General features: G+C 35.4%; 1 protein-coding gene across 2 annotated transcripts in view; it reads right to left on the bottom strand.

The window, feature by feature from the left end:
• mthl1 (methuselah-like 1) overlaps positions 1–15,051 on the bottom strand; it is a 269,222-nt gene that overhangs the window by 9,780 nt on the left and 244,391 nt on the right. For both annotated transcript variants that reach the window (XM_069813100.1, XM_069813101.1), the window contains one exon: positions 13,381–13,565. In XM_069813100.1, the coding sequence (XP_069669201.1) occupies positions 13,381–13,565 (185 nt within the window). The remainder of the gene's footprint in view (positions 1–13,380; positions 13,566–15,051) is intronic.

The following is a 15,051-nucleotide window of genomic DNA, read 5'->3' as shown; positions in this document are numbered from 1 at the left end:
GAAATCTTTACAATACAGCTGTTTTTCTTAACTTCAAACAAAACTTTTGTCATTAATAACGAGTAGCACCACCTTTTACATTCAGTACTGCTCGACACCTTCTTGGCATTGAAGATATGGGATGAAAGATTTCATCTTGACCAATGTTCTGCCAGTGAATTTGGAGACGTGCGAACAGCTGATTAGAGTCTCAATGTTTTAAATATCCTCTAGAACTTGTTAGAAGGTTATCCCACAAATTGTCAATTGGATTAAGATCCGGGGACTGAGCAGGCCACCCTATAACTTGAATATTGTGTCTTCCCAACCATTGTGTTGTTGTTCTGGCAACATGTGCAGTGGCATTGTCGTGCATTAGAAAGAATTCAGGACCAATTTCTTCAGTGATGGAAAGATTACAGGCTGCAATATCTCTTGAATGTAACGATTTGCTTATAGTGTTCCTTCAACTAAAACAAGGTCAGTTTTTTTCCTGTGTGCCATTATATCTTGATAGAATCTCCTTGGAATTTATGAACCTCCTGTACATATCTTAGTCTATCTGCTTGACCTTAGTTATCTCCATATGCATATATTTCTGAAATGTGGAATCAGTGACGATTCCTTCATGAAGGATATGACGATGATCCTACAGTTTAATTTCGTGCCTCTGAGGATAAAAAACATTTTAATTATAGATTTTGATTTTTTTATGTGCCCCGACGTAATAATTTCCTTCAAACTTTCACTTTCTGTCATGAGTTGTCGCCACTGCACAATTCAGACCTTAATAATACTTTCCAAGGAACCATTACGCAGACGACTTACAAGTCTACATACACTCCCGACCAGACGAAATTGATGCAACTATTGGCAAAATTAATCATGACTTGAATCAAGTTTCTTCATGGGCGAAAAAGTTCGGACTTAGGTTAAATGCTAGTAAGTCACAAGCTATAAGAGACTACTGAACACAATGAACAACAGACATATCCCAATTATTACAGTAAATAATGCCACTATTCCGTACCATTCCGTCGTCAGAAACCTCGGCATTTTCTTGGACGAAAATTTAAATTGGGAATGCCAAATAAAGGAAATATCCAAGAGAGTGTGCTATACCATGCATTCTCTTAACCCATTCAGAAACTTCCTCCAGCCAGAATTAAAACAGACTTTAGTGCAAACCCTCGTACTACCACTGTTTGACTATTGCGACGTAATACTTACAGACTTGACAACTGACCTTTCGAACAAGCTGCAGCGTGTGCACAATATGAGTGTCAGATTCATCAGCAATGCTCACAAATTTGACCACATTACACCCTCATTCGAATCTTTATCCTGGCTGCAACTTAGTAACCATAGAACACTTCATTCGCTGTCTCTTCTGTTTCGAGTTCTCCACACTTACACTCCAAATTATCTTCGTTCCCGGTTTAACTACTTATCCTCCAATCACAATCTAAACACCAGGTCACAGGAGAGCCAAATCCTAGCAATTCCTGCCCACAGAACATCCCACTATTCATCCTCTTTTACTGTCTCAGTCCCCCGTGAATGGAATTCTCTACCACAGAAGATAAGGAGCTGCCAGACAATAACCACTTTCAAGAAAAGGCTAAACGATTTCTTACGGGTGCAGTTAAATTGAAGTTATAATTGTGATCGAGTTTAATAATTTAATTTAATTTAGGTATGACTATCATTACTATTACTGTTATTATTGTTGTTATTATTATTATTATTATTATTATTATTATTATTATTATTATTATTATTATTACACAATTATTTTATTGGTATTGTGAAGATGAAAAGAATTGTCATTGTATTATATTAATTATGTATTATATTGTCTTGTATTGTAGTATTGTATTGCTTTGAATTGTATTGTATTAATTATGTTATATTCATAGCATTGTAGTTATTTCCTATCATACTGGTTGAGTATTATTATTATTATTATTATTATTATTATTATTATTATTATTATTATTATTATTATTATTATTCAAATATCTTACAGCAAACGGCTTTTTTCTAGCAGTGAAGTTGCGGACAGGGGAGGGTGAGGTATAGTTTGGCTTTAACCACATTTGAGAATGTGGCCATGTATCCTAACTAGTAACAACCCTTCTTTCTGGATGGTGGAGACCCTGACAGAGACTACAATACGAATTTTCAAGTACTCTTGTAGCCTCCTTAAATGCAGTTCATTGGTAATTTTAAAAGAATAGAATAAACGAAATAATAAATAATTTAAAGTGATATAGTAAAAAAAAATGAAATTAATAAAAACAAAGAAAATTACATAAAAATAAATAAATAGGCTATAATAAAACACAAGAATTAACAGGTGGACTTTCAGATGACAGGACAACCGAAAGAATATCCTGAAATATTGTATTTGATCATTTATTCATTTACTAGAATTTAACTGTAGCAAGAAATTGATTGCGCAAACGTAGCTAAAAGCCAATTCACACGGGGATAGTTTACAGGAGTCAAGTGCTTGAAGTAACTCGACTTTCCCCCTGTGATATGGTCGAGACAGTCAAGTTGTGACTTGGCGGTCAAGCAGAATTTGAGCTGACGACTCTTCAACTTGTGTGTCCACTTTCCCATCACGTGACCAACTTGACTCCATCACTTTTCTCGTGTGAATGCTAACTTGTAGCAGGTACCGGTAGCAACTTGCAGGCAGGGGCCTGTTTCTCAAAAATACTAGTTTAGTAGTTCACCAGTTACTAGTTACCAGAGTATATTTCACCAGCTCTAGTAGATTCTGTTTCTCAAACTATTTTACCATTCTAATAACTTGTGACAATTTTTCACTAGTCACATGATCTGTTTCACTAGTCAGCTGATTGAGTTCATTTGTTTATAGCCATTGGTAGGTATTGTTATTTGAGGTTAGAAGGCTAAGTTTTTTGTGTTTTGGTTCTTACTTCTCTCTTCTCTTGAAATTCCATCAATTGAAAGCAAATTAACTATATACTCAAAATGATTCATGAATCAAAGGATATATCATTCGGTGCTTTTTCAAACATAACAACAAAAAATGATAAAGTAAACGAATGGACAAAAAATTTGTAATATGTTAGGCTATGGAACTGATACCTCAGAACAAAGATTATGCATACGTTAGGGACATTTACTGGCCCAACATTAAGAAACCAACTTTGACGAGTACCAATTCAAGTTCACAGTATCATAATATGAACACTTTATGTAGCTAGTGAGTCTACTGGCGACATTAATGCCACTTATGACTTGAAAAATTCGCTATTTTTTTTTTTTCAGTTTTACGTTTGATCTATTCATAAATTAGTGTCGTTTTGTATTTAATTTGTAGGCTAAAGTTGACAATGTCAGAAGAACTGGCAGTGGAGGAGGAAAGCCAGCAAAAATTACTGCAGTTGATGAATTAGTATTAGATTATTAGGAAAAAAATTCTGCATGTGTTGCTGGTCTACGGCAGAAAAACCAGATGGCATTGGAAAATAATCAACATCCCGATTTGTAGAGCAATTTGTATTTGAAGCTTGGCTGATAATGCATGACTTCTATTTGTTTGTCTTGTTATGGCAGGTCCCACTATATTTAACAACTCTCCAAGCTTTTCAGCACTTTATTTAAACCGTTCATTATATTTAAACAATGCTCCCGTAAAGGAATAATAATTGTTCCTTCTCGATATAGTTTTAGCTCTTCTCACAACAACTTCTTCACTACTTCAACAGGAATCACTAAACCACATATATTAAAAAAAAATAACTACAATATTTTGTTTTGATTATATGAGAAAGATTGCCACTGGTAACTGATAATATAGAAATCACCAGTCTTTAGAGTCTTGTAGGAATATTCCTGTTGAATACTAGTATAATTAACTAGATTAGCATTTTGAGAAACAGAATCTCTTATGAACTGGTGAAATCGACCAATATTACTAGTCTGTGAACTGGTAACTACTACTTTACCCTTGTAGCAGAGGCGTATTTTGCGGACTACCGGGGCTATCGGCGGTAGCCCAAGGAAATTACAAAAGAAAAAGTTTATAATATAACATAATGTAATAATTTTGTATTATTAGTTTTACCATAGTAATTAAAATTAAAGTAATTGTTAGATTTATATGCGCTCTCTGCTCTCGAAAAGAAACAAGTTGTCAAGGCAGCATCGCTGGAGAAACCGCTTGCTACGTGAGGTAGCCTCTGACCGTACCGCGCACGCTGTCCTGTAGCACAGCTGCCCATCCCCCCCGCTCCCTTCTGTTTCCATCATGCAGTGTAGGCCGGTCGAGTTACCGCTCTCGTGATCAGTTTCTTCGCAGGCGCGAAGCAACAACACGCTTAGTACGCTAGCTCATTAATGTGATTGTGTTCTTGCAGTGCATTATTTTAAATCTGTGATTTGTTCGAGTGTCTAAGAGTTATATTAATTGTGAATTATTAAGTTTTTAATTTCCCAATTAAGTGATATTGTGAAAAATATGGCAGAACAAGTTTCTGGAGAGGTTTGTGTTGAAAATGACTGTGTAATAGAAGGTTTATTAAAAGTGCCTTTTAACCGTCGTACATAACGAGAAAGTTGAAATTGTGAAAATGGAAAGACCAACTCCTGAGTTAAATTTGTCCATGGACGTAAAAGAAAAACAGCGAGAGTACACACGCCATTTCACTTCAACATCATATGGTAAGTGGAATTGGTTGTGTGGTACTTCTAAACTGTCTAAACTATTTTGCTGGCCATGTTTGTTATTTAGCCGCGAAACTAATGTGTGGTCAAAAGAGGGGTTTTCTAATATGAACTCCCTTCGAATGGCAGTCCTAGAATACGACAAATCAAAAGCTCATATTTGTAGTAGCATGAACTTTGCAAACTTTGGGAAGACAAGAATTGATTTACAGCTAGATAAGCGAAAAGCTCTACACATCAACCAACACAATGCTCTTGTGAAAAAAAAAAATCGGGAGATTTTACTGCATCTTATTAACGCAGTCTGCTTTCTAGGAAAACAAGAATTGGCTTTTCGGGGTCATAACGAGAGTGTGGAATCAGACAATATAGGAAATTATATTGAATATTTAAGTGAATTTGACCATTTACTGGCCAATCATCTTGAGAGTTCAACAGTATTTCGTGGTACTTCTCTCTCAGAATGACTTAATATTTGCTATAAGTGGGGTTATGATAAAGAACATAAAACCTTTTGTGGCCATTGTTGTTGATGAAACAAGTTACTGCTCTAATCAGAGTCAATTGTCCACTGTTTTAAGATACGTCGACAGTACTGCCAATGTTCAAGTACGGTTTATAGGATTCACAAATGTCAGGTCGGACAAAACTGCTGCTGCTTTGTTTCAGCATGTGGAAGGTGTTATAGCAGAATACAATGTCGGCAATAAGTTAATTGCACAGACATACGATGGTGCTTCAGTTATGGCGGGGAATATTAATGGCTTAAAAACAAAAGTTCAAGAAAAGTATCCTCAAGCACTATTTGTCCATTGTTACAGCCATGTTCTCAATTTAGTTTTGCAACAAACTACTTCATCCATTCCAGAATGCCGCATTTTTTTCAAAACACTGTCGGGTTTAGCTGCATTTTTCTCATCATCTCCTAAAAGATCAGAAAACTCAAGGAATTTATGAACAAGAAACTCCCAAAAGTAGCACCAACTAGATTGAATTTTACATCTCGGCTTGAAAATACAGTAAAGGAATACAGAGAAAAACGGACTCCTTTCTTTAAAAATATTATTTGTAATGACTCTGAAGAAAACTGGGATGATGCTGTAAATGTGCAGGCTCAAGGATATTTGAATTTTTTCACACAGTTTCAGAATATATTTCTTCTTGAAGTCTATGCTAGAGTGTTCGCACATACAGAGGTGCTCTACAATATTCTTCAGACAAAAAGTCTAGACATAGCATACTACTTGCAAGAGGTATCAAAGTTAAAAAAAAAAATACTATATCCGAGTTCAGACGTAGTGGGTTTCCGTCCATATGGAGTAATATGGAAAATGAAAATTCTTCAGCCAATACAATGGAACCACCATTAAAGCGAAGAAAAGGAGATGATGAATTGAAATACAGGCAGCTGTACTACAGCATACTAGATCGTATGCACATGGAAATTACTGACAGATTTTCTGATTATGGAAAGCTTCAGTTCACACATCTTCTAGATTCTCAAAAATTTTCTGCTTATAGAGAAAACTTCCCGAATGAGGCACTAAACAAATTATTTCAGTCCTATAACAGTCACTTTGATCAAGTACGTTTGAAAAATGAATTAAGTGTAATATATTCAGCAGAAGTCTTTGATTTTTCGAACAAACCTATCCATGAAATATTATCTGCCATATATGAAAACCAGCTGAACCAAGTTATTCCTGAAGTCCTTAAATTGGCAACATTAATTGTGACAATACCAGCTACGTCAGCATCGGTAGAAAGAACATTTTCTGCGTTTAAGAGAATAAAATCCTACTGTAGATCAACTCATACACAAGAACGTTTATCCGGCTTGGCACTAATATCCATTGAAAAGTCATTTCTACAGAAACTTTGCAAGTGGCCCAACTGTAATTTCAAGGACGAAGTCATCAACGTATTTTCGTCCCAATCAAGACGTCTGGAATTCACATAAATATGTAAGGAATTTTATTATAGGGATTTTAAAATATATTTTGTGTAATAATAGGGTCAGTGGTAGCCCAAATCCTTTAACCAGTATACGCCACTGCGATATGGACTCCACATTCTGGATATTACGGCTCTTCCAGTATTCGGAACCCTCGCTGCTTCAGCTTGTATTGCACCATTTTCAATTATACCAATTGCTGTAAACATGTCATCATGGCTTAAATGACGACGTTTAGGATTCATTTCTACTATTTTTTTATGTTTTACGCTGTTGAAGTTATCCGAATTCTCCATTACAAATGAACTAATCACCCTATCTGGGTCAGATATCATACAGGTCTTTCTATCTCCAAGTGGAGAGATGTGCTAAAGATGACTGGTAAAGTTGCTCCTGTATGCATTGTTCCAGGCAGAACTCAAAACAATAACCACTGTAGGCGATGCCACAGAGAGGTTGAAACTTTGACTCATGTCTTGGGTTCATGCCCATTTGGCATGTAACAGCAGACATCACAATCGCAATCTGTAATCGCAATATGCCTCAAGTCCAATGTCTACACTACCTATGAAGAAGTCCATCGAATAGCGGATACCGGAAGTCATCAGCATATTGATATTATAACATTTAAACCTGGAGAGACAAAAGGTTATATTCTGGATCCGACCATCAGATTCGAGGCGCATCAGAATCAACCTGAGGAGGTTAATCTAGAGAAAAGGACAATTTATGAACCAACTATACCTTATTACAAAACATCATAATATATTATAAACTCAGGGATATAGAAGTCATCGGATTAATGGTGGGTGCTAGAGGGACCATAACGAAACAATTCGTGTCATTCTGTCTTAAATTTGGAGTCCCAACAACAACAATTAAGGAAATTTCTATTATAGCTTTGAAGGGTTCTCTGCAGATTTTAAGGCGACACTTGTACTTCAATTCAAATTACAGTTGAATATTCTCATTCTACTTTTTTATCAGTATTTTTTTATTTTACTGCAAATTTTCATTAGCTGTGTGAAATATTATCTACTGCAAATTTTAGTTTATTGTAAACAAATTTCTTGTAAGACATTTTTAATGTCATCTTAAATGTTACTGTTTACCATTCTTTGTCTCTGGCAACCTCACCAAGTTGAGGAAGATTAAATATTAAACATTTTTTAAAGAAATTCCAATGTAATAATGTAAATAAAACAAAACTCTGGTTGCTATGGTGACTGGTGCATAGATAAATGAATAACTTACTTATGTGTGCCCAACGCTTAGTACTTATTTGGGTCTGGAAAGAATTTTATTAATAAAATCATCTGTTCCTTAGACAATTTTGATGTGTGTAGCAAAGAAACCGAAATTGGCTTTAACGATTTTCTTTCAGATCTTCCTTCTTGTATACAGTGAAGTGAAATAAAATTATAGTATGTTCCCAAAAATGTTCATGTCAGAATTATTACTTACATATATTTATATTTATTCTTTTAAAAATTTGTAATTTAGACATTTATTCTAATAAAAGGTAAATGTAAAGGTATCCCCGAAACATGCCATGAAGGCACTTGGGGGGGCATGGAGGTAGAGCCCCATGCTTTCATGACCTCGGCACTAGAATGAGGTGGTGTGATCGGCACCATGCTCTGACCACCTTTTACCCCCGGGAAAGACCCGGTACTCAATTTTATAGGAAGCTGAGTGAACCTCGGGGCCATTCTGAAAGTTCCTGTCACCACCTGGGATCGAACCCCGGACCTTCCAGTCCGTAGCCAGCTGCTCTACCAACTGACAGTTACAGGAACACAGTAAAAACATTAGCCAATATCAGCACTAACATACTGTATAATTTTATTATAAATGTCCAATTGAAAATTTCACATAAATGTTTCAAGACTTTAAGATAGCTATATGAATGAATTTAAAAAAACGTGCCCCTAACAGAGACGCAAATATAGCAAAGAAAAGCAGACTAAAAATAGAGGAATAAAACTAAGTTGTAAGAGACTGGGGAGACACATTTTAAATGTTAAAAAAAGTCAGAATTCGTTTTTCTCCAAAATGCCAGTAAACTGGAATTTTGGTTGCCATTTCCATTGAAGGAACAGTTACCAGTTCATCATGGTCAATTATAAACATCTGCTTTGTATTCTAGAGTGAATATCCATAAATTATTTTCAAATGAGTGTTTTGTTTACAAGTAACACAGTTATCATCCCATTATGAAGGATGAATACTTAAAAATGGCTTTTAGGGAACATGAAGGTTCACTGTCGCCATCACATAAGGCCTCTATCGGTCCTTATCCTGAGCAAGATTAATCTAGCCCCTAGCATCATACCCCATCTCCCTCAAAAACATTTTAATATTATCCTCTCATCTACGTCTTGGCCTACCCAAAAGTCTTATTCCCTCAGGTCTCCCAACTAACATTCTATATGTATTTCTGGATTTACCCATACGTGCTAAATGCTTTGCCCATCCCAAATTTCTGGATTTAATGTTCCTAATTATGTTAGGTGAAGAACACAATGCGTGCAGTTCTGCATTATGTAACTTTCTCCATTCTCCTGCAACTTTATTCCTCTTAGCCCTAAATATTTTCCTAAGCACCTTATTCTCGAACACCCTTTACCTTTGTTCCACTCTCAAAGTGACAGTCCAAGTTCCACAACCATACAGAACAACCGGTAATATAACTGTTTTATTTCTAACTTTCAGTTTTTTTTTTTTTTTTTTTTTTTTTTTTTTTAAAGCAGACTAGATGACAAAAGCTTCTCAACCGAATAATAGCAAGCACTTCCCGTATTTATTCTGCATTTAATTTCCTCCCGAGTGTCATTTTTACTGTTGCTCCAAAATATTTTAATTTTTCCACTTCTTCAATGGATAAACTTCCAATTTTTATATTTCCATTTCGTACTATGTTCTGGTCATATAACATAATCATATACAGTACTTAGGTTTGGAAGTAAATCCCGAAAAAAACAATCACTTTAGTTGCTTCAAGTAAAATTCCCGTGTTTTCCATAATAGTTTGTGAATTTTCTCCTAACATATTCACATCATTTGCATAAACAAGCAACTGATGTAACCTGTCCAATTTGAAATCCTTCCTAATAGTATATTTTAGAGGAAAGTTAAAAAGTAAAAGTGATAGTGCATCTCCTTGTTTTAGCACGCAGTGAATTGGAAAAGCATCAGACAGAAACTGGCCTATACGGACTCTACTGTATATTTCACTGAGACACATTTTAATTAATTGAACTAGCTTCTTACACTTCTCGCCCCTGTTCAGTCACAGACAGAGAGGCTTACTATGTAGGTGAAAAAGAGCCGATTGTTAGTGATTCATTGTGTTGTGAGACATGGAATCTGTTACATAATTTTGTAAGGCAAAAAAACTTGGGACAGAGCTTCTGCTAGAAAATCTTCGCCGACACTTTTCACTGAATATCACCCTCTTAAAATTTTTCCCCTTATTTCGCCTATCTTCTTTCATACTTTCGTTGATAGATCTTAGCATTCCGTGCAAGGAGTATGTTACAATAGAACTTCATCTAATTCAAGGGTTAAAAAATATGGATTGGCGTGGGGGTATACCAGACACATTAAACCATTTCTGGTTCTCCTCGAAGGAATGACAAATACATTTGTTGCTGAAAACCTCAAAAGCAAAAGACGGAGTGCAACTACTGATTTAAAGAAAATAATGCCTGAATGTTTAATGAATTTGTATTTCAAGCACAGTACTGGTAATCAAATGGTGAGTAAATGTTATTTCATAATATGTAATGATGTTTTATACTTATTTCTATTATCTCTTTTAGAACATAAATTTGACAACATTTCATAACCCCTCAATACAACAATAACTGATATAACTATACAATTTTCCTAGTCCCCTTAAAATTATCGTATAGAGCAGGGCTTGCCAAACTACGGCCCGCGAGCTACTTTTGTTCGGCCCATTTACTAACTTGAAAAAATATTAAAAGTCAATAAAAGAATAAAAAGAAGATTAATTTATTGACGAACTTCGATCGATGAAATCAAATCAAAGGCCCAGATTGTTAAACAAATTGCTCGTATATTGCGGTAACAATGATGTTGCTACAATACAGACTACTGGTCGCAACCGTTCAGCCGCCAGGTGACCGTAGGTTGTCCAGCCCAAGCGCGAAGTGTGGCAACAGAGCAACCAGAGATTGCACCGCTGTAAGATGACAACAGCGACTTCTTTCGGTACACGCTCACACATATTAGAGCAGTGGAAATGTGAAGTGGTAAATATTATCCAGTTAATAGTATTAGCACTCTGAGTTAATCCACAAGCATTTACTAGTAGTTCTTACAGCGTAACTTTAATTATGGCAGGGAAAGAAAAAAAAAAAAAGAGAAAATGGGCAGTGAATGTTCTGTGTTTAAACAACAATGGAGTTAGAACTATTTTATGATTCAAACTGGAAATAAAGTAATTAAGCCTGATTTGTAACGAATCAGTTGCTGTCTTTAAAGAATGTAATATTCGCAGGCATTATGAAATCAAACATTTTTCAAATTTGTCACAATTTACGAGGAAGTTACGGGATGATAAATTTGAAGCAATGGAGCGTGGACTATCATCTTAACAGATATTTTCAAGAAAAAGAGATCAGACAAGGAAGCAACAACAGTGGCTAGTTTTGCATGAACTGGCAAAAAGGGCAAAATCTTTTAGTGATGGTGAATTTATTAAATCGTGCATGATAATGGCGACAAAGGAGATTTGTCCTGAGAAAGTAGATTTATTTAAGAAAATGAGCCTACATACAGTTGCTCGCAGAGTGGAAGATATTGCAAAAACATAACTTGCCAGTTGAATGAAAAAAGGAAACCGTTTGAAAGTGTAGGTTTTAAGTCAATAAAACAAAAGTTTGAATACGAATGTTATTTATGAGCTTTGTTTATTAATTTAATTTAAACTTACGTGACTTTGCCCGCGATTCTTTCTCGGATGGTTAATGTGGCCCTCGCTATGAAAAGTTTGGCAAGTCCTGGTATAGAGCAGTGGTGAAGCCAGTATTTAAAGAGTGGTTGGGCAGAAAATAATACATCACTATGTTATCAATAGATAAAAGTTTTTTTTCTTTGTAAGAGAATTTAAAAGTCGCTAAATTGTATTTAAACAATTTCAAGTTTAATTAATTTTGTCGCTGAAAAGTTGTTAAAAGTAGCTAAATTGGCAACACTGACTTCAAGCACGAGGAAAGTCAGAATGTTTCTTGTTGGTTGCTGTGGTTGGTCATGAGACATGTCTCATAACATAGTGGAGGGAGATGCTAGAAATTCCTTCTGCATCAAAGAACTTCACGCTATTTTCCTTTCTTCTAAAAGTCAAGACTGTTCAAAAGGCAAGGGAACAAGGTCTCAACTGCAGATCTTCGGTCACCTCATCCGAGGACATCTGTCGTGCCATAATCTATTGGTCGTTGAGCAAAGAACCCAGTACAAACAGCTAATTTTCTCAATCATAACAATTATGGCAGGGAAATTTATTGCAGCATTATTTATAATTTTAATCGTGACAATTTTTTGGGGTAGGCATTGGCTCAATTGCTTCCAAGTAGCTTCGCCACTGGTATCATACCTATATGCAAGCTATAAGTACACACATATCCCACTATCTATGAACTCCTAATAAAATGACAAAAGAACGAGTTTGGACTTTGATTCTTATTTAGCAGTGCTAAGTAAATACGTAAATTGTTATTCCTGTACAACACAATTTTCACGAAAATGGCACTTTGATCATTATTTACTTCAAGTCTTCATTATTATGTTCACATCATTTTACAGTAGATTTTTATTTTTGTTTCTGTGTAATTTTTCATGTAACAGAAGGTGCATTATTAAAATCTAGGAGTCGACCTGGTTGGCGAGTTGGTATAGTGCTGGCCTTCTATGCCCAAGGTTACGGATTCGATCCCGGGCCAGGTCGATGGCATTTAAGTGTGCTTAAATGCGACAGGCTCATGTCAGTAGATTTACTGGCATGTAACAGAACTCCGGCACATCTGGTGACGCTGATATAACCTCTGCAGTTGCGAACACCGTTAAATAAAACATAACATTAACATTAAAATCTAGGGCAAAATTATGTGTGTAAATATTTTTTCGAAAACTATCATTTTAACTATTAACATAAAGTGTATCACTGTATGATTAATAATGAAATCGACAATGTTTACATTGGCTGATTGTGAAAATCATGGTACTATACTACCTTGGGTGAAATTATATCTGCAATCTACCGGTATTCATTTGAAAACTTTGAATATTATATTATAATATTACATTAGTACAATAATGATTACTATTTTCTGACTTTTACATGTGCCTGCTTTGGTTCACTTTAATTGAATAGTAAAGCCACTAACATTTGCAAACTTGCCATTTGAATTTCATGTTTTCAACAGTCTTAAATAGTCCACACCTGTGGCATAATGGTTAGTGCGTCTGTCTGCGAAACTAGGTGGCCCGGATTCGAATCCCGGTCGAGGCAAGTTACCTGGTTGAGATTTTTTCCTGGGTTTTTCCTCAACCCAATATGAGCAAATGCTGAGAAACTATCGGTGCTGGACCTCTGATTCATTTCACTGGCATTATCACCTTATTTCATTCAGATGCAAAATAACCTGAGATGTAGATACAGCATCGTAAAATAACCCACTAAAAAACATCCTCTAGAAATGAGTCAAGAAAGTTACCATAAAACCAACATCGCTGCTGTCCAAAGCGAGGTCTGAGAAATGATGAATATGACTCCTCAGGGAGGTTGTCGAGAATGGCAGCTACTCCTGCTATAAGAAGAGGTCCTCCCCAGGCATACAACTGATACAACCGCAGTCGAAATGTTTCTTGACTTTTGTCCAGACTTGCAGGCCTCAAGTCCCTGAAACAGAATTCATATTAATCAAACAACCACACAAGAAATCAAAAAGAAAATTAAAACTTACAAAATCTACAAAAAAGAATAATATTCTAGTCTAAATAGTAGAAAATGAAACAGTTAATCTAGGTACATGCCAAAAAAGGAAACCAAACTACAATAAACATTAATAAGATTTGGTAGAAATACAAAAATTGATCAAGGAAAGAAACTACTGAGGCCTTCAGATTAGATATGAAAATCTGCCTAGCTGCTCATCTCTACAAAGTTTGCATAATTATCTGATGAATGTACCATGTGCAGAGAACCCAACAGCAAAATGAACAACAACCACCTACTGGTACTAGTCTTGATAAAAAAAATTATTATTCTTGTGGTAACCCTAGTTATATCTATAACGAGTAGTGGAGAAGTGGGTGGAGAGGGCTGCAACAATGCATTAGAGTAAAATATCAATGATTGTTATGCTCAAAGTATTTGTGGTTGGAAACTAAAACACGTGTTTATCTCACAGAAGCCAGTGAAACAAAAGAAAATTATACCTTCTTTGGTGTAGCCATTCTGGAGAATTACCTTATTAGGCCTGTATCACATCACGTTACATTACATATATTTCACTCAGGTAAAGGAACCACATCTACAGCACATTGTGTTCTTGTGGTTCCTTTAAGTATAGTATTCAAGAACAGTAGCTACTTACATTTACGTACACATTTTTATTCAATCCTAGAAATATAAAGATTGCCATGCTAGCCATTGAACCCGAAGTTAGCAGGTTCAAACTCGGGCAAAAACGATGGATTTTAAAGAGCGATAGAATCGTTAACATAGCTTCCTGGAAGAAATGTTTAAAGTTGGAAAGCAGTACATTCGTGGCACTTAAAAAAAAACTGTCCGCGAAAATATTCAGGTAATTTTGACCTTGAATATGTCATATTTCCAGTCAAATCAATAAATTAGTTTTATGATTTTTGTTCTAATATTCTATATGCGTTAATTTTAAATCGTCATACGATCCTTATCTTTCAAGATTTCGGTTTTTTATCTTAAACCGTTTCTCCTCTGTCCTATAGTATTGCAACATCTAATATTATGAACACCTAATTTTTATTTCTTAATACCGATATCATAGTTGTATTTTGTAGGTTGGTTGATGACCCAGTATCTACTTACTGCAGTTTGTTTATTTTCGTGTGTTTACACTAGAGCTGGCTTATGTTCATACCATTTATCTGTTTCTATTTTTATTCCTACAGCTTTACAAACACAGGGTCAGTTTTCCGAAACTTCTCTTCTTGAACCCAAGATGCATCACACTATTCGTGCTTGAAACTAAAACTTTTGTTATTGTAGGTGCTGTTCCCACCATGGCTGTTCTTGTAATGCATATTCTAAACGTTTTCCTTTCCACTAAATGTGTACAGATATAAAGCCTGCAGCATTTCTTGTTTTACAATATTGCTGATTTTTTGTATTTAATGTTTCATAT

The sequence above is a fragment of the Periplaneta americana genome, chromosome 16, assembly GCF_040183065.1.
Source record: "Periplaneta americana isolate PAMFEO1 chromosome 16, P.americana_PAMFEO1_priV1, whole genome shotgun sequence".
NCBI classification, from domain to species: domain Eukaryota; kingdom Metazoa; phylum Arthropoda; class Insecta; order Blattodea; family Blattidae; genus Periplaneta; species Periplaneta americana.
Note: the sequence above shows the minus strand (reverse complement) of the source record. Positions and strands in the feature narration are given on the sequence as shown.